Source organism: Lissotriton vulgaris, chromosome 11, assembly GCF_964263255.1.
Source record: "Lissotriton vulgaris chromosome 11, aLisVul1.2, whole genome shotgun sequence".
NCBI classification, from domain to species: Eukaryota; Metazoa; Chordata; class Amphibia; order Caudata; family Salamandridae; genus Lissotriton; species Lissotriton vulgaris.
Genome location: NC_141699.1, coordinates 968,751,025 through 968,778,217, shown reverse-complemented (window position 1 = coordinate 968,778,217; position 27,193 = coordinate 968,751,025). Strand labels below are relative to the sequence as shown.

Genomic DNA, 27,193 nt, shown 5'->3' with positions numbered 1-27,193 from the left:
TCAAAGTAAGTGAGTGTCGTTTGTGGACCTGACTGCATTAGAAAACAATGTGATATGTTACCTTCCTAAACAGCTTGACGGAGGCCCCTGAGGGGCGGTGTGATGGCCATGGACTCGGAGAAGACGCTTGGCTCCGACACCCTCCCCAAGTCTTATAGCACTGGTGTAGCCTGAGATCGCCCCCGACATAGGCGGCCGGCTCCCGGGGTCCGGCGGAACTTTTTGCCTTTTGATGACTCTTCAATTCTGAACCTTGTCCCACAATCCGTTTGACCTGAAGACACGCTGTAGTGGGGCGCCCCTTTACCGTTTCAGTTGCCATTCCGCCCGCTTTTGCTACACTGTGCCTCTTCCGCCATTCAGCTGTTTACCGCCCGCTCTTGCGACTACAGCGTCTCGCTCATCATGTAGTTGAGTTGCTCCCCCTCTTGCGGTGCAGCGATAGGCGGCTGCCACAGGACTCTCAAAATGGCGGCCGGCTCTTCGGTTTTGGGCCTGGTCCACTAAAATGGCCCTGGGACACCTTTGAACTCGGACGCTTCCCTGATAGGGCTTGGGTCCCATTCTCGAAAAGCGTCCCCTCAGCCGTGAAGATTCTACAAAAGTCTTGGGGGCCTCCGACTCCCGCAGGCTTCTGGTGGGGAGCGGCTGCCATGATTGCTCGTGGAATGGCCACGACGGAGCTACGAGATGGTAGTGGTCTCATGCTGACGCCAGCTTTAGTCTGAAACATCCAGAAACACTGTAGACTACCAATTCGATCAGTTCCGGTAGCGCCCCAACATGACCCGGAAGAGAAGAACTTGCCCTCCCCTCTTTGACTGATGGTTCTTGTTGCCTGTCCCCTCTATTGTCATTTAACAGAACTTTTTGGACTGCTGAAAGGGGTTGTGTTCCGAACGCTGGTTGGTGGAGACATTTTGACTATATTCTTGACCTACGTTGTCGCGTAATGCGTTATATGACACGCCGCGTTAGCGCACCCGGAAGTGATCCGAGGCGCGGCGCGCAGCGCGTAACGTAAGCATAACAGGTCATGTGACTTGTTAATAAAACTTTTCATTGGTTCATTTTACTTTTGTTAATTTAATGATGAAAAGCTTGGTCATATGACCTAAAAAATACGCTTTTTATTGTTTTCGAACAATATTTTTTTTTCAAACATATGTTATAATATTCCAGGCTAATGTACTTTCCCGGAAAATTTACAACTGTCTTGCAAGTAAAATATATTCCTTTTTCGAGAAAAAGTGCGTTTCTTCCTTCCATGACGGAGCCGTTGAGTAAAAGAGATTCCGCCTGCTGTCTTAGTCGCCGATACGCCTGATTATCAGATTCTTATAGATCACTTTATGTTGCAGACATGAAAAACACAACTGCCCTTGACCATTTATCTTTACTGCGTTCCTACATATTATACCTTTTATCCGTCATGTAATTGGACTGCTTTATTTCACTTGCCTTTTACTGATTCGAAAACAGTGACTAAAAGTAAAAACTTTACCAATATAAATACTACTACCGTGTTTTGTTTTAAAAACCTTTATTGTGAAAATGTCAGTATACAAATACGGGCCTATAACCACGTGGGCCGGCCACGGAGCAAACTGAAATCGTATATGATGAGGAGACATTTACACTGTAGAAGAACGTAACGAGCGGGCCATTAGGTTGCAAGAACAAACGTGTCTAACAGTTGCGGAATCGGTGGACGTACATTTTGTAATTAAAATAAGACAGGGCCACTTACAATAACATTTTCTAGATATACATTTGCGGGCAAGGAGTTACGAGTCCCATTTATACCGGCGCCATTTTGGGCGAGGCCGGGCAGGTCCAATATATAGTCAAAATGTCTCCACCAACCATCAGCCAGACCAGAACCCCTTTCGGCCCTTTATGCTACAAGATGGTGTCTTCCATTCAGAAAATATTGTTGGCAGCATTTTGAAAGGAAACAGAAACAGCCGTTCTCCTAGTGAGTTTCACATTGTTACATTTAGGAAGAATGTTGAAGAGTAGTATGTGGAAAATCTGAAGCCATTTTTCTACAAACTCTCAATCAGACTTGGATGGAAAAAAAAAACCTGAAGAATGTACAAACTGAAAACCAATTTTTGTCTGTATAGCATCAACAGTAACGCTTGAGTCAGCTTTGTGTCAAGCCGCCATTTTCATTCAATCAATAGCGTCCCCCTGCACACATTCAGGGACCTGGTCGTGTCTTCAGATGAAACGGATTGTAGGAAAAGAAGCAGAAAGGAAAAGGAAAAAAGTTCCGCCGGACCTCGGGAGCCGACCGCCTATGTCATGTGCGACCTTTGGCCACACCAGGGCAATAGTGAAGCTGCAGCAGGTGCAAATAAGCTTCAGACAATCTTACAAGCACTGCTCAGAACTCTCAACTGAGGCACTCAACATCCAGGACTTGCCATTCGGATCTTGGCGCCTTGTGCTGGTTCCGACCTATTCACACATCGGTCCACTACTGACATCACCTCATAAGCCAACGGGGCACCCCACGCCGACTTTCGGCGCAGCATTGTAGGATGGCCACACCAGTGCGGCAACTTGCTGGACACCACCTCGGTGCCATCCGGATCTCGGCGCGTTCGAGTCACTGTGCCGGAAGAGTGACCGGAACTCAGCTGAACACGCCGTCTTTCGGCGCAGCATTGTAGGATGGCCACACCAGTGCGGCAATTTGCTGGACACCACCTCGGTGCCATCCGGATCTCGGCACGTTCGACTCACTGTACCGCAAGAGTGACCGGAACTCAGCTGGACACGCCGTCTTTCGGCGCAGCATTGTAGGATGGCCACACCAGTGCGGCAATTTGCTTGACACCACCTCGGTGCCATCCGGATCTCGGCGCGTTCGAGTCACTGTGCCGAAAGAGTGACCGGAACTCAGCTGAACACGCCGTCTTTCGGCGCAGCATTGTAGGATGGCCACACCAGTGCGGCAATTTGCTGGACACCACCTCGGTGCCATCCGGATCTCGGCACGTTCGACTCACTGTACCGCAAGAGTGACCGGAACTCAGCTGGACACGCCGTCTTTCGGCGCAGCATTGTAGGATGGCCACACCAGTGCGGCAATTTGCTTGACACCACCTCGGTGCCATCCGGATCTCAGCGCGTTGTGCTGCCTTCGGCCTATTCGCACATCGGTCCGCTACTGACGCCGCCTCACGTGCCAACGGATTTTCTACGCTTTTTGTAGCCCTATGCCGCATAACAGGTCATGTGACTTGTTTATAAAACTTTTCATTGGTTCATTTTACTTTTGGTTTCCTAAAGATGGAAGGCTTGGTCATATGACCTAAAAATAACACTTTTCATTGGTTTAGAACATTTTTTTTTCCCAAACGATGAAAGCCCCACCTTGTTTCTGGATCATTCAGACTGAAGCTGGCGTCAGCATGAGAGCACCACCATCTCGTGGCTCCGTCGTGGTCATTCCGCGAGCAATCATGGCAGCCGCTCCCCACCGGAAGCCTGCGGGAGTCGGGGGCCCCCAAGACTTTTGTAGAATCTTCACGGCTGAGGGGACGCTTTTCGAGAATGGAGCCCAAGCCCTAGCAGGCAAGCGTCCGAGTTCCAAGGTGTCCCAGGGCCATTTCAGTGGACCAGGCCCAAAACCGAGGAGCCGGCCGCCATTTTAAGAGTCATGTGGCAGCCGCCTATCGCTGCACTGCAAGAGTGGGAGCAACTCAACAACATGGTGAGCGAGACGCTGTAGCCGCAAGAGCGGGCGCAACTCAGCTGGATGGCCGCCACCTGGGGAGGCCCGTTCACGCCGCCTCCCCCACGCCCCCCCCCCCCGGGCCGCCGCACGCCAATTTTCGGAGCAGCATTGTAGGATACCAAAACCAGTGCGGCAGTTTACTGGACATCACCTGGGTGCCTGTCGTACATGTTGTGTCAGCCATGGGACACTGGACACAGTGCCATCAACATCTCAACGCGTTCTGCTGCCTTGGGACTATTCGCACAACAGACCGCTACTGACGAGGCCTCCCCCCGCACCACCCGGGACGCCCCACGCTGTTTTTCTGTGCTGCATTGTAGGATCCCAAAACCAGTGCGGCACCCAGGCGACATCACCTGGGTGCCGTCCAGAACTCTGCACGTTGTGCTGCCTTGAGACTATTCGCACAAAAGACAGCTTCTAACCATTGTTGCTTTTTGGGTTGAAAAATGTTTAAATGTTTTTAGTTTTTGTTCCGTTCATTATAGTTAAAAGTTAATAAAGTTTTATAATCTTACTTTGTTGGAGTGTTATCTATTTTTTTAAAAACGGGTGAATGGGGCCTTGAATCGGGTTATTGTCATGTGTGGGCTTTGGAAGTGTGCTGCTGCAGGATCGGAGATTTCAAACTCAAATGCACGTTCTTTTTCTTACCTTTCCGAAGCATGGAGCGCAATAGCAGGCAGAGAAAGGGTGATGCACGTGTTGAACACTACCTGACCTGGCAAGTTGCTGGCAGTGCCCCCCCGCCCGCTCCTGAAAGAGAGCACACACACACCGCCGCCCCGAGTACTTCACAAATCTTTAAAAGACCATGCGCTTGTTCATGAGGCTTAAATGGTTTATCACCTCTTCTAGAACCCCTGCATCGACCCTCTGACGTTTCCTGGAAAAATTACCATGTAACACAATACCAAGCCCTGTCAGCTGAAACCCCCAAGGAATCGCGGGGCATATTATCAAGGGGGTTTATCTCCGCTTTTTTGGCTTTAAAAGCCATGAAAGCGGAGATAAAATTATCTCCCTATTACCAAGCTGTCGCTAACACCAGTTAGTGACAGCTAAAAGGAGATAGCGACCATCTTGGGCCCCGCTTTGCATGTCAGTGATACTTATCACTAATGACATGCAAAGTGGCGTGCCAAGATGTTAGCGACTGGAAACAGTCCCTAACATCGCTATCTCCTATTACCAACTTTTGGAGATATTCGCGCTAAGCGCGAATATCTCCAAAATCTAACACCTGCCCTGAGCAGTTCTTAGCCATGTTATCCAATGGGAGGTGGATAACATGGCTAAGAGCATTTTCTCGATAATACATGAATATCGCTGACTTTTCTGCGATAATAGCAAGGTTTATCTGCGATAAAAATCGCCGATGTGCGGCGATAAGTTTTGTCTCTAAACAAGTTAGAGACAAAAATTATCGCTAGTTGTTCGTAATATGCCCCCGGGTTTTTGCTTGCAGAAATCGGGAGGCGGGAGACTAGCACTGAAATCAGTAGTCTCACGCCTGAATCGGGAGGGTTGGCATGTCTGAATTCTCTACAGCTGGGGCCATAAACTACATCCGCAGGGGTAGGTGATAGCCTGGGACCAGCCTGGCATCTAAAATGGCTGCCGTGCACGACAAAATTGTGGCATTGGAAAAAAGGCAAGATGGCGCAGCCGCTGGAAGAGATGTATCAACATATATCAGCCTCCTCAGCCACCCTCAGGAAACATAGGGGATTAGGATACGTCTCCCGCACCCCCTTATACCTAGTAATTTAATTAACGAAGCACAAAATGGCGAATTCCCGTTTCGCTACCAGTTTGCGGCCCAGTTCGCGGCCCGTGAAGCGCTTCTACCGTGAAAAATCATTTTTTTTTTCTTTTCCCCACGGGACCCTTTAATAACCCCAACAACATTCCTAGGGGGTCAAGAAGGGGATACCTTGCCCCCTTTCATTAAATTCCCCCTTCGTTTTTCACCTCTTCTTCTCTCTCGATCCTACCGAGAGACAAGATGGCGGCCGCTCCGGACTGTCACGCAGCAAAAAAAAAAAAAGCTCACGCACAGGCGCTGGAAGAGATGTATCAACATATATCAGCCTCCTCAGCCACCCTCAGGAAACATAGGGGATTAGGATACGTCTCCCGCACCCCCTTATACCTAGTAATTTAATTAACGAAGCACAAAATGGCGAATTCCCGTTTCGCTACCAGTTTGCGGACCAGTTCGCGGCCCGTGAAGCGCTTCTACCGTGAAAAATCATTTTTTTTTTCTTTTCCCCACGGGACCCTTTAATAACCCCAACAACATTCCTAGGGGGTCAAGAGGGGGATACCTTGCCCCCTTTCATTAAATTCCCCCTTCGTTTTTCACCTCTTCTTCTCTCTCGATCCTACCGAGAGACAAGATGGCGCCCGCTCCGGACTGTTTAGAATGTTGACAGACACCGGAGAGCCAATCAGCTTTCTGCGCGCAAAGTTCCGAAACGCGAAAAGTAAGCGGACCGGATCGCTGCCCGGAGCGCTGTTACAGATATATATCTTGATTTAAACGTTAATTTCTCAAAATCCACTGAAGCACATATATTGAGACCTAGCAAAGGCACATCGGGCTAACAGTCCCTACAATTTTGCCAAGTTTCGTGCAAATCCATTCAGCCGTTCGAGCTAAAAGTGAGTCCAACCGCCCTATGGAAAACTCAATGTTAAAAACGCGTTTTGGGACCCCCCTTTTTTCTCAGCCCCCCCTTGACGAAACCCGACCAAATTTTCAGGGGCTGCTCAGAAACAAAATGTGCCATTTTCCTGAAAATTTCAGCCGATTCCGTCCACAAACGCCAAAGTTATTAGACATAGAATTTTCAGAAATGCCATAGGGAAAAAATCCTAACTATATATACCTACTGGCGACCGCCAGTAGGTAATATATATATATATATATATATATATATATATATATATATATATATATATATATATATATATCCAAACCACTGCTCCTCTCCATTAAAAGACAAGCAGGACACAGCTCCGGATACCAACAGGGGATTTATTGAGCACAGCACAAACCAGTCCTCGCAGTCCGTGAAACGCTTTGTGGCAGGCGCGTTTCTAGCCGGATTCGGCCGTCATCAGTGCCGGTCTCACAGGCTGGTGGTAACATCCTTGGGCTCAGAGACCCCTCCCTTAAGGCAGTCTCTCGGCTCCTCCTCCTTTGCGCCGGTGTGGTTGTGGCTCAGGGCAAAGTGCATGCTGGGTGCTGTAGTCCACCTAAGTTCAGCATGCAGTATAGCAGAACCTAAGCAACAAGTGATGCCCCAAAATTCATGGCGCTGGGCACAGCACTTCGCACACAATGTCCTGATTGAATTGTCTCGCTCTACCTCTGTTGGTATCCTTATCAGGCAGCATAGGTACTGCCTACTCTCTCCCCTCACTGAAATAACCGCCAGATGGCAATGACTTGTTGTTTGGGGGGGCGCCGCGTTTTAGCACTGCTCGTACTCACACCACAGGATTTGCTGAGTAAACGCGGAGCACCTGAACGAGAGGGTGTGTCCTTTCAGCCGGTATCAGCAAACCGGAGTTATAGATCCAAACCACTGCTCCTCTCCATTAAAAGACAAGCAGGACACAGCTCCGGATACCAACAGGGGATTTATTGAGCACAGCACAAACCAGTCCTCGCAGTCCGTGAAACGCTTTGTGGCAGACGCGTTTCTAGCCGGATTCGGCCGTCATCAGTGCCGGTCTCACAGGCTGGTGGTAACATCCTTGGGCTCAGAGACCCCTCCCTTATAGGGTCAAGTAGTACCTAACCCCTAGGACAACACCTAAAAATTCCAGTGGACATGAAAATAAAAGGAATTGAGAGGCAGAAAGGGGACAAAAATAAATAAATAATGGGAGGGAGCACCCACAGGGCTGACAGGTCTAACAATATATATATATATATATATATATATATATATATATATATATATATATATATATATATATATATATATATATATATCCAAACCACTGCTCCTCTCCATTAAAAGACAAGCAGGACACAGCTCCGGATACCAACAGGGGATTTATTGAGCACAGCACAAACCAGTCCTCGCAGTCCGTGAAACGCTTTGTGGCAGGCGCGTTTCTAGCCGGATTCGGCCGTCATCAGTGCCGGTCTCACAGGCTGGTGGTAACATCCTTGGGCTCAGAGACCCCTCCCTTAAGGCAGTCTCTCGGCTCCTCCTCCTTTGCGCCGGTGTGGTTGTGGCTCAGGGCAAAGTGCATGCTGGGTGCTGTAGTCCAACTAAGTTCAGCATGCAGTATAGCAGAACCTAAGCAACAAGTGATGCCCCAAAATTCATGGCGCTGGGCACAGCACTTCGCACACAATGTCCTGATTGAATTGTCTCGCTCTACCTCTGTTGGTATCCTTATCAGGCAGCATAGGTACTGCCTACTCTCTCCCCTCACTGAAATAACCGCCAGATGGCAATGACTTGTTGTTTGGGGGGGCGCCGCGTTTTAGCACTGCTCGTACTCACACCACAGGATTTGCTGAGTAAACGCGGAGCACCTGAACGAGAGGGTGTGTCCTTTCAGCCGGTATCAGCAAACCGGAGTTATAGATCCAAACCACTGCTCCTCTCCATTAAAAGACAAGCAGGACACAGCTCCGGATACCAACAGGGGATTTATTGAGCACAGCACAAACCAGTCCTCGCAGTCCGTGAAACGCTTTGTGGCAGACGCGTTTCTAGCCGGATTCGGCCGTCATCAGTGCCGGTCTCACAGGCTGGTGGTAACATCCTTGGGCTCAGAGACCCCTCCCTTATAGGGTCAAGTAGTACCTAACCCCTAGGACAACACCTAAAAATTCCAGTGGACATGAAAATAAAAGGAATTGAGAGGCAGAAAGGGGACAAAAATAAATAAATAATGGGAGGGAGCACCCACAGGGCTGACAGGTCTAACAATATATATATATATATATATATATATATATATATATATATATATATATATATATTACCTACTGGCGGTCGCCAGTAGGTAGTTATAGTTAGGATAATTTTCAATGTTAAATCTCAACATTCTATTTTGAATAACTTTGGCGCCGGTTGACGAATCTGCCTGAAATTTTCAGGAAAATGGTCTCATGGCGGTCCAGTCCTTCCCTGAAAGTTTGGGGGGGATTCGTCAAGCGGGGGCCGAGATAAAAGGGGGGTCCCAAAACGCGTTTTCCCCATGTTAATTTCCATAGGGCGGTCGATTTCACTTTTAGCCCGAACGGCTGAATGGATTTCCACCAAACTTGGCAAAATTGTAGGGACTGGTAGCCCGATGTGCCTTTGCTATGTCTCAAGATATGTGCTCCAGTGGATTTTGAGTAATTAAGGTTCAAAAAAATATATATATCTATAGCAGCGCTCCGGTACGCGCACCGGTACGCGCACCGGGCGCGTCACGCGACTTGCGCGGAGAAAGCTGATTGGCTCTGGGGTGTCTGTAAACATTCTAAACAGTCCGGAGCGGCCGCCATCTTGTGTCTCGGTAGGATCGAGACACAAGAGGTGGCCAAAACAAAGGGGGAAATGACCATAAGGGGGCAGAGTAGACCCCCCTTGACCCCCTAGGTTTGATGTGGGGGCCATAAAAGGGCCCCACGGGGCAAAAAAAAAATAAAAAAAAATTTTGATTTTCGCGGGGTGAGCGCCCGGTACGCGCACCGGGCGCGTCACGCGACTTGCGCGGAGAAAGCTGATTGGCTCTGGGGGGTCTGTAAACATTCTAAACAGTCCGGAGCGGCCGCCATCTTGTGTCTCGGTAGGATCGAGACACAAGAGGTGGCCAAAACAAAGGGGGAAATGACCATAAGGGGGCAGAGTAGACCCCCCTTGACCCCCTAGGTTTGATGTGGGGGCCATAAAAGGGCCCCACGGGGCAAAAAAAAAATAAAATTTTTTTTTGATTTTCGCGGGGTGAGCGCCCGGTACGCGCACCGGTAAGCGTACCGGGGAGTGTACCATGGGGAAAAAGAATGACAGTTTTAAAAGTAGCTGATTAGAAAAAAAAATGTTTAGTTGTTTTTTTTATATATACACATACATATATATAAATGCATATGCACATATATATATGCATATATGTCTATATGTGTGCGTGTAGAGAGAGGTAGAGAGGTAGAGGTGTAGAGGTAGAGAGGTAGAGAGGTAGAGAGTAGAGAGTGAGTAATAGAGAGTAGAGAGTGAGTAGTAGAGAGTAGTAGAGAGCAGTAGAGAGAGTAGCAGAGTGAGTAGTAGAGAGTAGTAGAGTGAATAGTAGAGTGAGTAGTAGAGAGTAGTAGAGAGTGAGTAGTAGAGACTGAGTAGTAGAGAGTAGTAGAGAGTAAGTAGTAGAGTGAGTAGTAGAGAGCAGTAGAGAGTGAGTAGTAGAGAGTGGGAGAGAGTAAGTAGTAGAGAGTAGTGGAGAATATTCCAAAGTTTGGCACAGCACCACTTTCACAATGAGTCCAATCAAATCATATCACTTAGAGTACTTATTGAAGCGCTGAATCTTGGTGTATATTCAAATGCTTTTATTTTCCTTAAGTTTATGTACCACAGCCAGCCGAAACGTTTCGTTCTGTACAACAGAACTTCTTCAGGGCGTTCTTATTTCCTTCAAGTTATGTCGGTATCCCGTTGTCATATAACTAGATATTTCTTCCAAATGTTAGACGAGACATAAGTATATTCTTATTAAAAGTGACTAGGTATCAATTTTACCCACACAATTCGGGCAGACTTGAGTAATTTATAGCATCCTCAAAGTCAGTCTTTCAAAAATTCCAAAGTATAGGACATGATAATCCAAATCCAAATGTTTCTCAAGAAAAGTCATTTACAATCGTTCGGAATATCGGTGTTTGGGCAGATATGATCCAGGGACCCCCAGTATGCAAGGGGAATTAGTCCCCCCTCTGCAAAGGCGCCAGTGGCCTGCATTGCAGAGAGGTGTAACAAGGGTGTGGCCTCATTACACTTCTCTGCAATGCAGCTCCCTCGTGCATACTGGAGGCTCCTGGTGGACTAGTTGACCCCAGGGACCCCCAGAATGCAAGGGGAATTAGTTCCCCCTCTGCAAACGCGGCAGTGGGCTGCGTTGCAGAGAGGTGTAACAAGGGGCATAGTCTCATTACACCTCTGCAATGCAGCCCCAGGCGCATACTGGAGGTTCCAGGTGGGCTAATAGGCCCCCAGGGGCCCCCAGTATGCAAGGGGAATTAGTTTCCCCTCTTCAAACATGCACGGGGGCTGCGTTGCAGAGAGGTGTAAAAAGGGTTGTGGCTTCATTACACCTCTCTGCAATGCAGTCCCCTGGCGCATACTGGAGATTCCTGGTGGGCTTTCAGGTCTTATATAGTTAGGAGTTAGCATTAAAAAAACCTTTGAAATTCACTGAAAAAACCACAGGTTTCACACCAGTTATAGTTAGGAATTAGCATTTAAAAAACCTTTGAAATTCACTGAAAAAACCATAGGTTTCACACCAGTTATAGTTAGGAATTAGCATTTAAAAAACCTATTAAATTCACTGACAAAACCAGTTATAGTTAGCTGGAAATTTTACTGATATAAAACCAATGAAATTCCACGTTATAGTTAGTTGGACTCACTATAACTTGCGCGTGCAATGCACTGCTGATGACGTCACATATTACATCACTCATGACATGGTCAGTGACATCACTCATGACATCACTGATGACACCATCCTTGTGACATAGTGACAGACCTCCTTTCACTGTAATGTAACCCTTGAAACACATATTCAAAAATAGAAACTGAAATTTAAAAAAAAATGGAGATACCCATATCAGTTACAACAAGCAATTCAGTAATTCCACCATCTATATGCACATCCAGTCATTCACCAACAGTTCTATATAGTCACTCATACATATACTCACTTATCATATGAAGTGATACACCTATACATCCTGTTACACACCGACAGTCATCCAAAAGTTACTCACACACATACTCACACGTGCAAATAAACTATTGAACATCCATTTATTTGAATATAGAGTTATACACACACTTCCACCTTACTTGTATTGAAAAATACACATATTTATTCTCTTAAACAATCACTTATAGAAACACATACTTATTTAAACAGGAACTCTTACAATCTCTTACTCTCACATATACTCACTTATATACATCAATATTCACATATACTAGATTAAAACATATGTAGTTACTGATAAAGACACTAGTGAGACAGTCATTCACTCACTAACATACACATATACACACTCATCCATCTATACAGTCCTGCACATATGCTGTCTTCAAAACACATACAAACAGCGAGTCAGTCACTCATGCATCTATGTGCTAAGTAATACCCCCACCAAACCATATAGACACTCATACTGATACTAAGAGAAACATCTAATAACCCATATACATACGCATGTAGCTACTTACCAACACATGTAGCCACTTATAAACAAAGTGAAACAATAATATATATATTTAAATATTTAAACATTACTCACTAATATTTATTTTTCAGAAAGACACATATTCACTGGATGGTGTCATCAGTGATGTCATGAGTGATGTCACTGACCATGTCATGAGTGATGTAATATGTGACGTCATCAGCAGTGCATTGCACGCGCAAGTTATAGTGAGTCCAACTAACTATAACGTGGAATTTCATTGGTTTTATATCAGTAAAATTTCCAGCTAACTATAACTGGTTTTGTCAGTGAATTTAATAGGTTTTTTAAATGCTAATTCCTAACTATAACTGGTGTGAAACCTATGGTTTTTTCAGTGAATATATATATATATATATATATATATATATATATATATATATATATATATATATCCAAATCCCACACAGCCGCCACGTCTTGACTCACGCGATGCAGTTAAAGCAGGACACGGACCCAGATTTCGTGCTCGTTAATTTTTTATTTGCCCAAGTGTCTGAGACGCGTTTCGCAGCGCGAACGCGGCTTGTTCACTCGACAGTTTGTTGCTACTCAGAAGGCATTTTTAAAGTGACAGTGCATAAATTGGTGAATCACGTGTGTTCACCTCACTATAGAAGTAGACAAAACACTCTGTATACATTTCAATACTACGTTTTGTGCATATATATATATATATATATATATATATATATATATATATATACTAAATTTCTGTGATGAATTTGCTGAATAATGCTTTTTGTACTGTATACTGCTGACACTAGCACAATCTGTTTTCAAAAAAGGACCCCTCTCACATACATTTATCACATGTGGCTATCCTGAACATCTGCCATAGAACCAGCCCACCCTTGGCCTTCAATGGACACTGCTGGTCTACATAGTGCATGATATCATTCCTTAGGTTGAGCTATTTTCTAGACTTTAAAGGAATAGACAGTTTAGTTGGCTGTGCCAGTGTTTGAACCCTGTCCTGATGAGTAAGTGACCAAGCCCTTTGAGCTACCCTTTATTCTTTCACTCTGGTAAAGTCTTTATTGTTTGATTATTTAAAATCATTACAATTAGAATCAAACACATTGCAGTAGATATCTAAAAAGGGAGCTATAAAAGTGAACAATGATACAAAAGTGACAACACTGCGATACATCGAAGTTTCATTGAAACCTGAAATCCCAGTTTAAGTTTACATGATTTTCCAATAACTTACTTTATCTGAAAAAAGGGTGCAGTCCCAATAAAAACACTTAAAAAGAAACAGAGAAAAGGAATCAGACTTAGCACTTGTCCCTAGGAGTCCGGCAGTCCTGCATAGTGTTGAGTGTACCCAGGGGTGAGAGACAAGTAGTGGGGTTACTAGCACTCCTGCTGCTTTAAATTGTATCTGCTCTTGAGACTAACTTGTTGAATGTGAGGTTAAGCATTGTGTTTTCCAGGTTCATGGCTGCTATAATGGCCTGACGGCAGGATCAGACACCAAGTTTGTTACATTTGCCCCGCAACAGTATCCTTCTATTGTTGAGTAAGGCGGGGCAAACATATGCTCAATCGACTCCGAGATGCACCCACACCCTCTGCACTCGGTGTTGTCTCTTGAACGGCGCCCGTTTGGTAGATGATGCAAGAAAGGCCATTCCCCCAGCCTCAGTGCCAAGAACCTTTTTTTCCATAATGCTGCATAGGTGCTAGATAAATATGATGACTCTGCTCTGGGCTTATACCCGACAGGACCGTCCAGGCATGTTCTCTTGTTGCCAGTTGTGCCCTGTCTGAGTGAAAAGACCAAAGTCAGACTTTTTTTTTTAGACATGTTTTTATAAACTGCTGGGGTGGGTTGATCCTCAGTGTTCGTTTACATCAAGCATTTGCAATGAGTGTTCTAGGTAGCGTCGTTGTTTTTGATCCGCTTTGGTGGACGATATTTCTTGCCACAACCAGGCTTCCTTCCTCGAGTAAAGAGTTTGTTAATCAGCTTGATGAAGGTGCCGGCCCCAACCCCACAGTGGTCTAAGAGGCCAAACTCAAGTATTATTTGAGCTGGGGATGAAGATTGTTCACCATGTAAAAGTCTTTCCCTAGCATTATCTCCTGACCATACAATAAGTAGTTGATGATTTTGGCTTTCATAACTGTTAAAAGCGGGGTAAAACTTGGTCCAGATAACTGCCTCGCAAGCTTCGTTAAGGGTACCTCAATTGACAGAGCTTTGTCCCAACCACTTTCTTCTGTTTGGAAAAAGTACCCTTTGAGTCCATGTAAATCCCCAAGTATTTATAAAATGTCTCACTTTCAATGCTTTTGCCATTAAATTCCCATCTGCCACTCGGTGGCGTCCCTTTCCCAAAAGTGATTGCCTTTGTCTTCGATGGGTTTAATTCCAGGTCGTTACTGAATGTATAGGGAAGCAGCTGACCGACAAGCCTCTGCAAGCCCAACCTTGTGTGGCTAAATAAAACAAGGCCATCTGCATATAGCACATTAGTAATGCGAGTTCCGCCAAGTGTACGCGGGTGCGAGTGGACAGTATCCAGCAGCTGCAATAAATCTGAGATCAAAAGATTAAAAAGAAAGGGAGCCAGCACACATCCTTGTTTAACACCGCAAGAGGTTTGTATTTTTCTTGAAACGTGAGATACATCCCCCAACTTTATGTGAATCCAAGTGTTTGAGTGAGGTTGGATTATTGTCATTAAAAGTGCTGAAGGAATTCTCCATTTCTGCCCTTTGTACCATAGCAGACCCATGGGCACGCGGTCGAAGACCGCTTTGAAGTGGACAAAGCAACAGTGAAGTGACATTCTTGAAGCTGATGCTTTCTCCATCATTACGGATAGGGCAAACAGATTACTGGTAGTTCTTGATTTTGCCAAAAACGGTCTGGTTGAAGGGTAGACAGTATTTTTCTTGTGCCCAGGATAACAGGTCTTCGAGCAGCAAACTAGCATAGTATTTGGATTCATCATCCAAGAGAGCTATCCTCCTATAGTTTTTCGGGTCAGCTTTCCTACCGCCTTTAAAAATTGGGGGGGGGGGGTATTGGCTCCTTTCCATGACTCTGGTATGTGGTGACTGAACCAGCAATAGGAGAATAAAGGGGCCAGGTGGTCTGACCACAGCTTAATGTCTGCATTGTACAGAGCCTGGGGGAACCGTTATGCCCAGGAGGACCGTCTGGCCGGACGTTGTTTATGATTCACGCTATTTTTGATCTCAGTGCTTCAGGTGCCTTTGATGTCTTACACGACAGCTCGTCTTGCTGGTTCAAGGCGACAATGGTGTTTGCAACTTTTGCCTGGATGGCCGTTTCTTCTTGCTGGTCATGCTTTTCAGCACTTATTATTCGTGATAAAGACTGCAGATAGTTGGATGGTATGGGGTCAGTAGGTCGTTTCTCTCCATTTTTCGATTCTTTTAAATCATCTATTGAAAAAGATACCCATTCAGCTTCACTGGACCAGAATTGCTTTGATTAGGGTTTTTAGTGGCATGTACTAATTTTAGCCAGAACTGATCGGAGATTTTTTTTTATCTTCGTATATCGCTTGCCTAAATGATTTTTGACCTTGTTTATAAATGTTAAATAACTGAGCGTCTCCTGTGCACTTCCTGGCCTGTCTCAAGGTTGAGTTGCGTAGAGTTTTTGATTTTTATGTCTCAGCTGAGATAGGTAGTGGGTTACTTGTTAACGGTTTTCGTGAAGAGGATGAGAATTTGCTAAGCAGATATTTTGAGAAGAACTCCCATGCTTCAGTTGGTACCATGTCAACTTCTCGCCTTTCCTCTAGAAGGACTCTGCATGTTATCATTATTGTGGAATGGAGTGCTCTGACAATTTTAACCTTTTCAGGTTCTCTGTATAAATTCCAGTTGATTCCAGTTGTTGTTCGACTAATTGCTGCATGCCTGGCGACTCTAAGTGACAGTCTGATTACTTGAGGGCGATGATTGCTCTCTCCTTGTGATGCAATAAAATAATTCTCAAGTATTCTTTTAAAAAGTGCAATATATAGACATATTTAGTCACAAATACTGCAGCACACAGCATCCATCTCTCACCTGTGGAGGTCTGTCTTGTTCCACTTCCTCTCTGCTCCACTGCAAATACCCAATGTCACTTCGAACAAGCACTCCATGGAGAGGCGTTTGTTCCACACCTTCATTGTCAAATTCCTGATCACCATTGAAAACATTTGGACTTGCTCGTCCTGTTAGAATGAGATTTAATAAAGCCTGGAAGAAAGATAATGAGTGTGCAATGTAAAGCAGTAGATTTGTAATACATAGACCACATTACCCTTGCTTGGAAAAGAGAGTGGAAAAAATAGGCATTCTGTATGAAATGTGTATACATTTCTGGACTAACAGTTAAAATCAAGTCCACAATTAAACCAGTGGTGAAACAGTGCAGATACCACATCTTCACCTTGAAAACCATCATCTCTAAAAGAATTGATATAGCCAATATCCATTGAGTTTATACTGGTCCAATGATTTCTTCCTTGGTCTTTGTGAAAAAACAAGTTTGATTTTTTGAGGCCTAGTTTCAACAGTAGATAACTTTTACAACAAAAATAAATACAATGATTCTAACATTATAACTGTCCTAAAACAAACTAGGCTTACATGATGTCTCATTTCACATACAATATTTGATTAGCAATAGCTTTCTGATCCACATCTAATAAGTATTTTATAAAGATATCATAGTTAATTTTGCCTCATTACAGTTCCCAACACAAATGATTGATGAATGTATTTCTTCTGTTAGGACTATGAAAATATATTGTCTTAGGAATTCTGGATATCCTTGTCTAAAAGATACACATAGTTTGGAATAGAACAGCTCAACAAGTACTGTAGTCTGAAACAGTTGTGATACAACATTCCAAAATCTGAAATGTTGCCACACGAGAGGAAAGAGGGAGACTGAATTAAGTTAACTAGCAGGTAGAAGACCTATACTTTGGCTTTTCCCTCCTAAAATAGTCAGATTCGTAATTTGCTGAATATGATGTGCCTGAGTTACAGAGGCAGCTAGGGTGAGAAGCGCTTTCCAAGTAATCAAGGACACAGTTTTTAGTCTTGTAACTTTGTATGATAGTCTAAAGCATTCTGGATATTGTGGCCTTGGTTTGTTCCATTAATTATACAAATACACCTGAAAACAATGATTTATAGGTGAAAAAAGTTCAGGACTGGAGACAGTGTCTGAAATGACCTGGGTGAGGTGGTCACTCTAGGGACAGAACAGAATCTCCATGACTCTAATATGTATATAGTATCTTGAGAAGATCTTCTTTATGGAACTGTGTAGAGAAAAGTCTAAAGATGCAAGTACCAAAGGTAGCACAATGGGACTGTCTTTAAAGCAAGGGGCATGTGTACTGGTTAATACTATAAGCAATCCAAATAATTATGAACCAATTGGAGTATGTCCACCACCCTATTAGAAATTATTGGAAAGTACATACTTGTGAAATTATTTTACAATCACTCACAAATATAATTAAAAGCAAAGCAGAGTTAATGATAAATACACATTTAGGGGCTCATTAGGATGGCGGGCGGATTGCCCCCGCCAGGCCAGCGGTTGTCACCGCCGGCCTGGCGGGGGCAATTAGCCCGCCATCCGCTCCGGAATAACCCACCGCCATATTAGTATAGCTGTGGGGGTCCGCACCAGACGGAAAGACCGTCTGCCGCTTTTGCGACCGGGGCGGAAAAGGGTTTATATGGTGGCGGTGTCTATCAGACACCGCCAGCCATATTAGCATGGGCTTTAAGCAATGCCTTTCCGTGGCGGCAATGCCACCACGCAAAGGCATGAGGAGACTCCCTGCAGGGGCCCATTGCGGGCCCCCAGGGACTTCGGGGGGGGGGGGTGGGGTGTGCAAATGGGTGGTACCTATGGTACCCCCCAGCAGTTCCATGCACAGCATGGCAGGTACCGCACAGTGCCTGCCATGCTGTGCATGGAAGTGCACAGCATGCCTTCCTGATATTCTGGCTGGTGGTGCTGAGTGTATCGCCCGCCACAATGGTAGGAATGCAGGATGCGCCCGCCACTGTGGCAGGCGCATCCTAATGCTGCCCACGGGATCCCCACCCTTATGGTGGGTGGCCCTTTCACCGACAGGATGGCGGGTGGGCAAAATCCGCCCGCCATCCTAATGGGCCCCTTAATGTCCAGCTTCACATGCCACATTTGCTGTTTTCAAGACTTCATTAAAAAAACAATAACATAAAGATCGACCTGTAGCAGATAGATATTTTAAAAGTCCTCTTTATTGTGAGTATTTTCTTATGAAAGTACAATATTCCTTTAGCAAAATCTAAAGACTGAGTTTGATGCCCATTGCTTGTTACGATGTTTGGAAAATGAGCTAAGTTTACTGATTTGTGACAAAGGCCCTAATTTATTTTGATTTTTATCACCAAAATCCGAGTGGTAATCGACTGTCACATTTTATCTTCTGCTCCATCCAACCTTGTACAAACAGGGTTAGAGAGGCCAAATCACCAAACTGTTTTTTCAGACATAAGGAATACTTATTTCAAGAATCTCCAGAGACAGTACTTTTAGTGGACTATAACCCTCATTATGAGCTATGCCAGATAAACAATGCAACAATACTGCAAATTAAATTAAAAATGTAGTTGAATATTGTAATTTCTGATTACAGTATTACCACACTATTACAAGCTTTCCCACTCAAAGAGGACAGTAATCGAGGAGACTGGTGTTTGTGCATTGTTTTCTGGAGGTTTGCACATAATTCTGTGGATTTTTGCTCAGACAATGTCTACCTCTTTTTAATAGGTGAAATGTGTTGAGGGAAAATCCACAAAAGAAAAAGTTTACCATACATCTTTTAATCCACTTTGGACCAATTTTTCATATTTCCATCAGGATTACTGGGAAACGTGTATTGTGGGTCTATATGATGTACAGTTACCTCTTATTAGATCTAGGAGTCTCTAGATGGCAGAGGTAGGTACCAATTTTCAAATAGGGACCCTTGCTTCTAGTCAGGGTAAAGGGGAAACACTCTTTAGATAACCCCTGCTCACCCCCTTGGTAGCTTGGCACGAGCAGACAGGCTTATCAAAGGCAATGTGTAAAGTATTTGTACCAACACTCACAGTAACGCAGTGAAAACACCACAAATAGACTCCACACCAGTTTAGAAAAATAAAGTATCTTTATCTAAACTACACAAGACCAAAATGACAAAAAACCAACATACACAGTTCAAGAATATGATTTTCAAAGAGTTCTAGGGTTTGCGTCAAAATAATCCACAGTTGGGTCACGTTTAGCCGAAAGTACCTGTAGATGCGACAAAGTTCAGAATGGAAGCAGCAGCGTTGATAAACAAGCGATGCGTCACTCCTGAGACCCCGGGGAGGCGATGCGACAGCCCCGCTGGACGCAGCGGGCGTGTTGCGATGAATCTGGTCTGAATAGGGAGGGACGCAATACCTTGTATGGTGTGCAGGTTCGGTAGGAAGCATCTCGCACCGGCACGATGTGACGATGTTCAGGACGGCGATGATCTCAGGTGTGGCAGCGATGCGCAGCGCAGCGTCGATATTCTCCTCTCGTGGCCCCTCGATGTGATGGCTCTGCGACGATGTTCGCAGCGACGTGATGTGGTCCGCAAACAAGCGGTGCGGGGATCTCACCCAGCAATGACAGGCTCTGCGACGATACTCGCAGCGACAGGAAACTTCCCGCACTGGGGCGATGCGTTCCGCAAGCGAATGATGCGTCGGTTCTTGCAGCGGCAACAGGCGCTGCAACGATTGCGAGCTTCGCGGCGGTGGAAATTTCCTCACACTGTCGGGCATGCGCTCTGCAAGCGAGCGATGCGTGAAAATTGCAGATCTTCTTCTTTTTCTCCTTATCCAGCTTCCCAAACAGCAGACAACAACTTCCAGATGCCCCACAATTGGATCAGGAACTCACTCAGCAGAGTTCAGGGGGAAGCTGGGAGTGAAGTCCTTTTGTTCCTGGGACTTCTTAACAGGAGGCCAGCTCTCCTCAGGCCCTTAGAGATCTCTTCAAGCAAGGGGACACAGCACACAGCAAAGTCCTTCCCCTCTCCTTGGCAGTAAGAAACTGCAGGTCAGTCCACAAGCACACAGCAGGACAGTCCTTCCTCTTCAGTCTTCCAGCTTTCTACTTAGCAGAGGTTCCTTCTTGATTTCAAGATGATCTAAAGTTCAGTGTTCTGGGGTCCTGTACTTATACCCCAAAAAGGCTGTGTTCCCATTGTGCAGGAGGGCTCTGAGCCCGGTCCAAACCAGCTCTGGAGCACTCTGTTTACATGACTTCTTCTTTCCTTTCACAGTGCTGAGCAGAAACATCAGACGCCCCACAGGAGGTGGAGCCAGCATTGTGGAGGGAAAGCACAGCCCTGGAGCACTTTGTTGACATGATTCCTTCTCTCCTTTCACAGTACAGGGCAGAGACATCAGACCCACCACAGGTGGTGGAGCCAGCACTGTGGGGGGCAGGCACAGTCCTATTCAGGTCCCAGGTGCAACTCCTCCCTCCCATCTAGATGCAGATCTCTCTATTAACCACTGGGCGGACTCATTCTGTCTCCTGGAGTGCCCCAGCCCTGCACTCAAACTCCAGACAAGGAATACACAACCTAGTAGAGGCAGGCGTGGCTAGTTAGGCAATAAAATACCTACTTTCTAAAAGTGATATTTTCAAACACAGAATGTTAAAACCAACTTCACTAAAAGATGTATTTTATCATTCGGAGTTCAGGCATACTAAACTCAAATTTCTACAATGTTCCCTGAGTCAGTTAGGATTATAAAATGTAATATTCTATTTGCCCATTCTGGCCTATGGAGAACAGATAGCCTTGCAATAGTGAAAAGCGAAAATGGCTGTAATTCACTATTAGTACATTCCACACACACACCAGGGCATGTCATACCTTATACTTTCAATGCACTCTGCCCTTGGGCCTACCATAGGGGTGTCCGATATGAAGAAAAGGGAAGGTTTAGGGACTGACAAGTGGGTGCACTTACCAAGTCAACATGTCAGTACCAGACTGCACACAGGCTCTGCCATGGCAGGCCTTAGACACATTTTACAAGGCTGCTTCTGAGGGTGACACAACCAGAACTGCAAGCCCACTAGCAGCATTTGGATTTACAAACCCTGGGCACACTCAGTGCACTGTACAAGGATCTGACAAGTAAACCAAACACGCCAACCATGGAATCACTAATCCATACATCAATTTACAATAGGGAGAGCATATGCACTTTAGCACTGATCAGCAGTGGTAACGTGCCCAGAGTCCTATTGCCAACAACCACAGGTCAGGAAAAACAAGGGAGGAAGAAGCAAAAAGTTTGGGGATAACCCTGCAAAAAGGGCCATTTCCAACACCACTCTTGAGTCTGGTGTCATGTGCTTCTCTGGCACCACGCTAAAGTGTATAATACCAGACACAGAAATAGCAGCCACACTTTAATGAACACTCATACTGCGTTCTTTCGAAACAAAAGTTCATAAATGCAATTCATCAACATTTAACAATTTAAACAATGGCAGAGTGAATAAATGGACGCCCTAACATTTAACTTTTCACCTAGAGACATCCTGATCCTTTTTTCCAAATTTGTAGCCACCTCTCTGACATTGTTGTGTAGCAAAACCATTGTTATTTTAATATGGAAACACAATCCACAATTTGGCAGATCCCTCAGTATGCTCACCTGTCTACAAATCAGATTTCCGAGGCTGAATTTTAACAGATGAGATGTTGTGAAATCCATGTCTTTGTGGAGCCTGCCAAGTAAATAAAAAACTGTTATTGGTGAACCAAAGCTAGCTACATTCTCATGTATCAAAACTGTTTAAAAGTGGCCAACATTTATGTAAGTACATATTTTGTTTTGTAAAAATGTTATGACATTATCCTTTACATATTAAAACAGCATCAACTCACCATTTTTTATATCAAAACTCATCAATAAAATACTATTGTTATCTTTTTATTTGCAACACGTAACACCATTAGAAACATGAAATATCTGATTCTTCTTATTAAAAGGTACGAGAGCAAACAATGCACAAAGACAAATAAAAGCAGAAAGGAAACAAAACCAACAATACAAAAGCTTCAACTGCATACTGCTTATCTCATACACAATTAATAGAAAGATAACTAAACACCACTTTTATTTCTGTTTTATTTCTACAGAAATCAAATCTAGAATCCACTCCTCAAAAACATTTTTCACTTTATATTTCTTCAATAAAAGGTTTTTTTTTTGTCAGTGACACGAACTTGATCTATTCATCATTACTTATTTAGTGATGCATTGTTGAAAGGTTTAAGCAGACCTAATACACATATGAAGGTTTTTTTAGGAACGCTTGTCTGATCATTACATGTATCAATGTATTCAATCACTATATCCCAGAATTCTTCAACCCTATCACAGGGCCAAAGAATAGGACTTTGTGAGCCACTACCTTGATGTGACAAACAATGATTCGAGTACAGCAAGGAGTGGATAACCAGTTCAATGGCAGCTAGTGTATTTAAAACACAACTATTTCTTGGGCATTGACTATTGAGTTTGGAATACACCTGGCTTGTGAATAAATAAAAAATGGAACATGTGCTGTCGCCTCTTTATATTTAAAACAGTCTCCAGTACTTCTCCATTCGACCACATTTCAGGAAGTTCTTTTTTAAAAGACAACAATGTGTCATAAAAATTTGATGCAGGTCAACATCTTCATTTCAAAGGTTTACAAACAGATTGAGGGTTCTAAAATATTGCCAACATTTGATATTTTTCTTTTTCTTCAACATATAATTTTGTTTAAGGTACTAAAAGGAATGTGTAGAATCATTACCCCAATAATCACAATTTGTTGTAATTCCTAGCCATTTTCTGTTGTTAGAAAATCTTTAACAACTGCATGGTTTAAGCTCCTCTTTCAATTAGCACCAAATGGAGTGGTTTTCCTCATGTCTCAATGTATTCAAAATAAGTGATACATATATGTGGATTGTAATGTTTTAATTAATCAAACAATAAATACCTACTAAGTGATACATGCTCAAATTCTGATTACCAAACCACATAATTTTGGATTTATTCTCAATGTAGACAATTATATGTTTCCATTTTTGCTCTTTCCCATAAAAAATTGCTGAAAGTTATGTATATACTGCACATGTAGTTTGTTGGTAAGAGCCAATAGCAAAACATTGAAATATGATAAAATCAATCTAAGGAAAACGAGACACCTTAATTGCACCCATTTATCCCTTCAGGAAAGATGTAGAATGCACACTTTGTGCACTTTTTGAATATCTTCAAAGAGCAAACATTTGCTTATTGATAGTTTATGTATATTATCTCTATCATATTTAAACCCAGATATTTGAAATAACAGATTTTGCCAAAGGGCTATGGCCTCTTTCACACACTTTTAATTAAATGTATTGATAAGCTCTGAAAGTGAAATGTTTTATATTAAGAAGATTTAGCATGCAAGTTGATGCTATAACCTTTATTGAGAATACAGTTCTCTTTTTGAGTTCCGCATCACAATTCTAAATAATTCAAGATTCATTGACTATGAATGTGTTTCTTCCAAGGAGGTGACTAGGATAGCTTACAACCTCATTTAGACAGGGGAGCTGCCGGGCCAATAAGCCAGCAGTGATCCAGAGGCAGCCACTGACTAAATCCTGGGTTTACTGCTGGTGCAGGTCCTTTTTTGTACAACTACTTCCAACAGTACGATCAAACCAGTTTCAACTAAATCAGAGGATGCCGGCCAACCTGTGATGCCATAAAGAGATAATGGGCCACAGAAAATCAAAGGACATAGTTAGTTTGTTCCTGTCCAGCAAAGGTGTGTGGGTTACATCCAGGGCAAAATATTTCTGACATGGCATCAGCAAATTATGAGCCAACATTTGATCTGACATCAGAAGAACAACCAACTCCAACTTCCAAATGAGGCGGTGGAGAACAGAGGGTCCCAGTTAGGACAATCCCCAAATTTTGTTGGTTATCCCATTCCCAACCTCTAAGTAATGCCCTTAATAAAACAGTAGTAGTGTTCATAAGCCTCCTATATTGCATCATATCCTTTCACTCGGTATGTGTGAAACACTTCACTATTTTAAGTCATAATAAAATACACATTACAATAACTTTTTTGTTATGATGAAAAATAAATACCAATATTTAAGCAGCTAAACATTTACCTTGCAAATGTTCGAGACAAAAGCAAACTATACAGAAATAGGATGACACCGTGGCTTCCTTCTTTTTTGAACTGTAAAATAGGGAAGAGGAAAACAATTACACATCTAAATTGGAGAAAAAAAATTACAGTTCTTCCGCTTGGAAGCAAACTTGTTTATTACAAGTACTTGCGATGTTCCAGTTTTAGAAACTGCCCACAACTTGAAGTACATTTAGGATTATTGATTAGTATTTGAAATGCTCTGAAAATCAAATAAATGCTTCAAAATAAACTGAGAAATAAAAAATTCGTGCCTAAAAGTAATTGATAGTAATTTAAAACAAATATATCTCATTAATGGTTGATTTGTAGGTAGCTGAGCAGTCTCTAGTGGCACAGCGACCAAAAAAATATTTAATATATTGTAGCGAAGCGTGAAGTAAATACCACTGTCTGAAATTAATCCAAGCATTCCATTAATCACATTTCATTTTCTAGGTGAGATTCCCTAAGTGCAATGTTGTGTCCAAAAATGGCTCCCATGTTTGCTCTTCCAAAGGACTCAAGATACTCTGTCCATTTTGGAAAGGCTGAAACCAGGCAGGGGCAGTGCAGTGTTGCTTTTGTTTCCATTCACAGGGGGTGTGGTCTAGCAGTCTGGGCTGGGCTGCTCTTATTGGAGGAGGACCAGGGTTGATTTGTGTAAGATTGGTCTCTGTGTCTGTACTGGCACAGAGAACAAAATATAATAAACTGGAGTGTGGCCTACTGTAATTAACATCAGCTGAGATTAATTGAAGCATTCCACACATATGTTTTTCCCTTGCTCCGCATACACGTGTTAGAGTCGTGCACATACAAGGATACCATGCCAACAAAACTATGAGACTAAAGACACTTCTCACTAATGACTCCCAACAAGGCCAAATCAGCTTCTGGTTTACTTGTATTCCATTCAGAGGAAATGTGGCCTGGCAGTTTTGACTGATCCTGCTGGAGAAGGACAAAGTGTAATTTGTATAAACTTTTTCCCTGTTTGTGGTGGCACAGTCAGTGAAAGTCGGTCGGGTGGAATGCTGACAAACACATTTGCCAGTGGCTCAGAATAATTCAAGCATTTCAACCAACAATTTTTTGCTTTCTTTTTATTATGAATCAGAGAAGCCCAAGATAGTATTTCAAACCTGTGACTATAAGGTCTAATGTCTCCACAGTTGTTTAAAACAGGCATAATAACCTTCTCAATTGCGCTAGTTAGTTTTTCAAAACACTACACCTGTCAGCTAAAAAAAAGGAACATAAACCTCATCAATTATGGGCCTCCAATTGATTGGCTACCCACCCGTCTAAATGAAGGTACACAAATCAGCAATGCCTTCTTCAAACTATTGTGTTGCTCAAACCGTAATAGTCTAAATAAAAATAAATGTCATACAATGAGACTGAATTTTACAGTATGGTAGGGTAAATGAAAAGATTAACGTTTTCTTTGCCACTACTTTTTTTCAGTATTTGGATAAAGGAATGTCTGTTGCATTTGCGGTCTTGCCGCAAACAGCTTCAGCCCTCTGCTACAAATAAACCTGTATACACTACTGCATGGAGTGAGCTTTGAGGTTTTTTCTTAGATTTATTTTTAGGTCTCGCGTGGGTGTGGCAGCAAAGCTGCCCCGCCCTCAGGGAGATCTTGTAAACAAAAAGGGAGCCTAAACCCCGCCCCTCCTTTCTATTAGGTAGCGTCAGCGTTCATGGTAAACGCTGGCTTCCCATTAGAAAGGAGGGTTTTCCGTTGCCGCCCTGTCCGCTTTCGAAACGGCCCCTCCGGACATGGTAGCCTGCATAACGGCCGCCGTGACAAAGTTTCTTCTATGAAGCTTCGTCACGCTGCCTTGTTAGGTCTCGCTAGTTTAAGTAGGAGGCAGCTGCAAAGTGCTGCATGGCCATTCGCTACCGTTATTGCATTTCATATGCATTTTTTAAAACTTTTTAATTCTCCATTAGGAACGTGTATTGTAACACTTGCATATTCCGCGTTTATTTAGGTGCCAGGTCTATTTACTGTCCCAGACCGACCCCGGGTGCCGCCGTCCTGGAGGGTTTCCCCGTGTGACTCAGTGCCACATCCAGCAGGTCACATGACTGGCAGTCCGTGCCCGGCGCAGCCACAGACCGTGGGACACAGCAGTGTACGTGAGGCAGGTGTGTCTGTCTGAGGGAGATACAGCAGTGTTTATTTATTTTATGTATTTATTTTACGCGTTTTTATAGCCGACTTTACCCGAAGGTGTCAGAGCGCTTCACAAAAGGAACAGTGTGTGTGAGGGAGAGAGACAGCAGCCTCCGTTTGTGTCTGGGTAACGGAGAGAGCCAGCTGTGTATGCCTGAGGGAGTGTGTGTGTACGAGGGAAAGATAAGTGTGTAAGTGTGAGACATCACTGTATATCTCAGGGAGAGAGACAGCAGAGTGAAAAACAGCAGGGTGAGAGTGACAGCAGAGTGAGAGTGACGGCAGAGTGAGAGACAGCAGAGTGAGAGTGACAGCAGAGTGAGAGAGCAGAGTGAGAGACAGCAGAGTGAGTGACAGCAGAGTGAGAGACAGCAGAGTGAGTGACAGCAGAGTGAGAGTGACAGCAGAGTTAGAGACCGCAGAGTGAGAGTGACAGCAGAGTGAGAGATAGCAGAGTGAGAGAGCAGAGTG

The 27,193-nt window shown here is 43.9% G+C and overlaps 1 protein-coding gene across 4 annotated transcripts in view; it reads right to left on the bottom strand.

The window, feature by feature from the left end:
* The window catches only part of MINDY4B (MINDY family member 4B), a 386,720-nt gene that overhangs the window by 24,726 nt on the left and 334,801 nt on the right, over positions 1-27,193 (bottom strand). For all 4 annotated transcript variants that reach the window (XM_086944142.1, XM_086944141.1, XM_086944144.1 and 1 more), the window contains 3 exons: positions 24,515-24,585; positions 21,993-22,065; positions 16,299-16,472 (listed from right to left, as the gene is read on the bottom strand). In XM_086944142.1, coding sequence (XP_086800268.1) covers positions 16,299-16,472; positions 21,993-22,065; positions 24,515-24,585 — 318 coding nt within the window. The remainder of the gene's footprint in view (positions 1-16,298; positions 16,473-21,992; positions 22,066-24,514; positions 24,586-27,193) is intronic.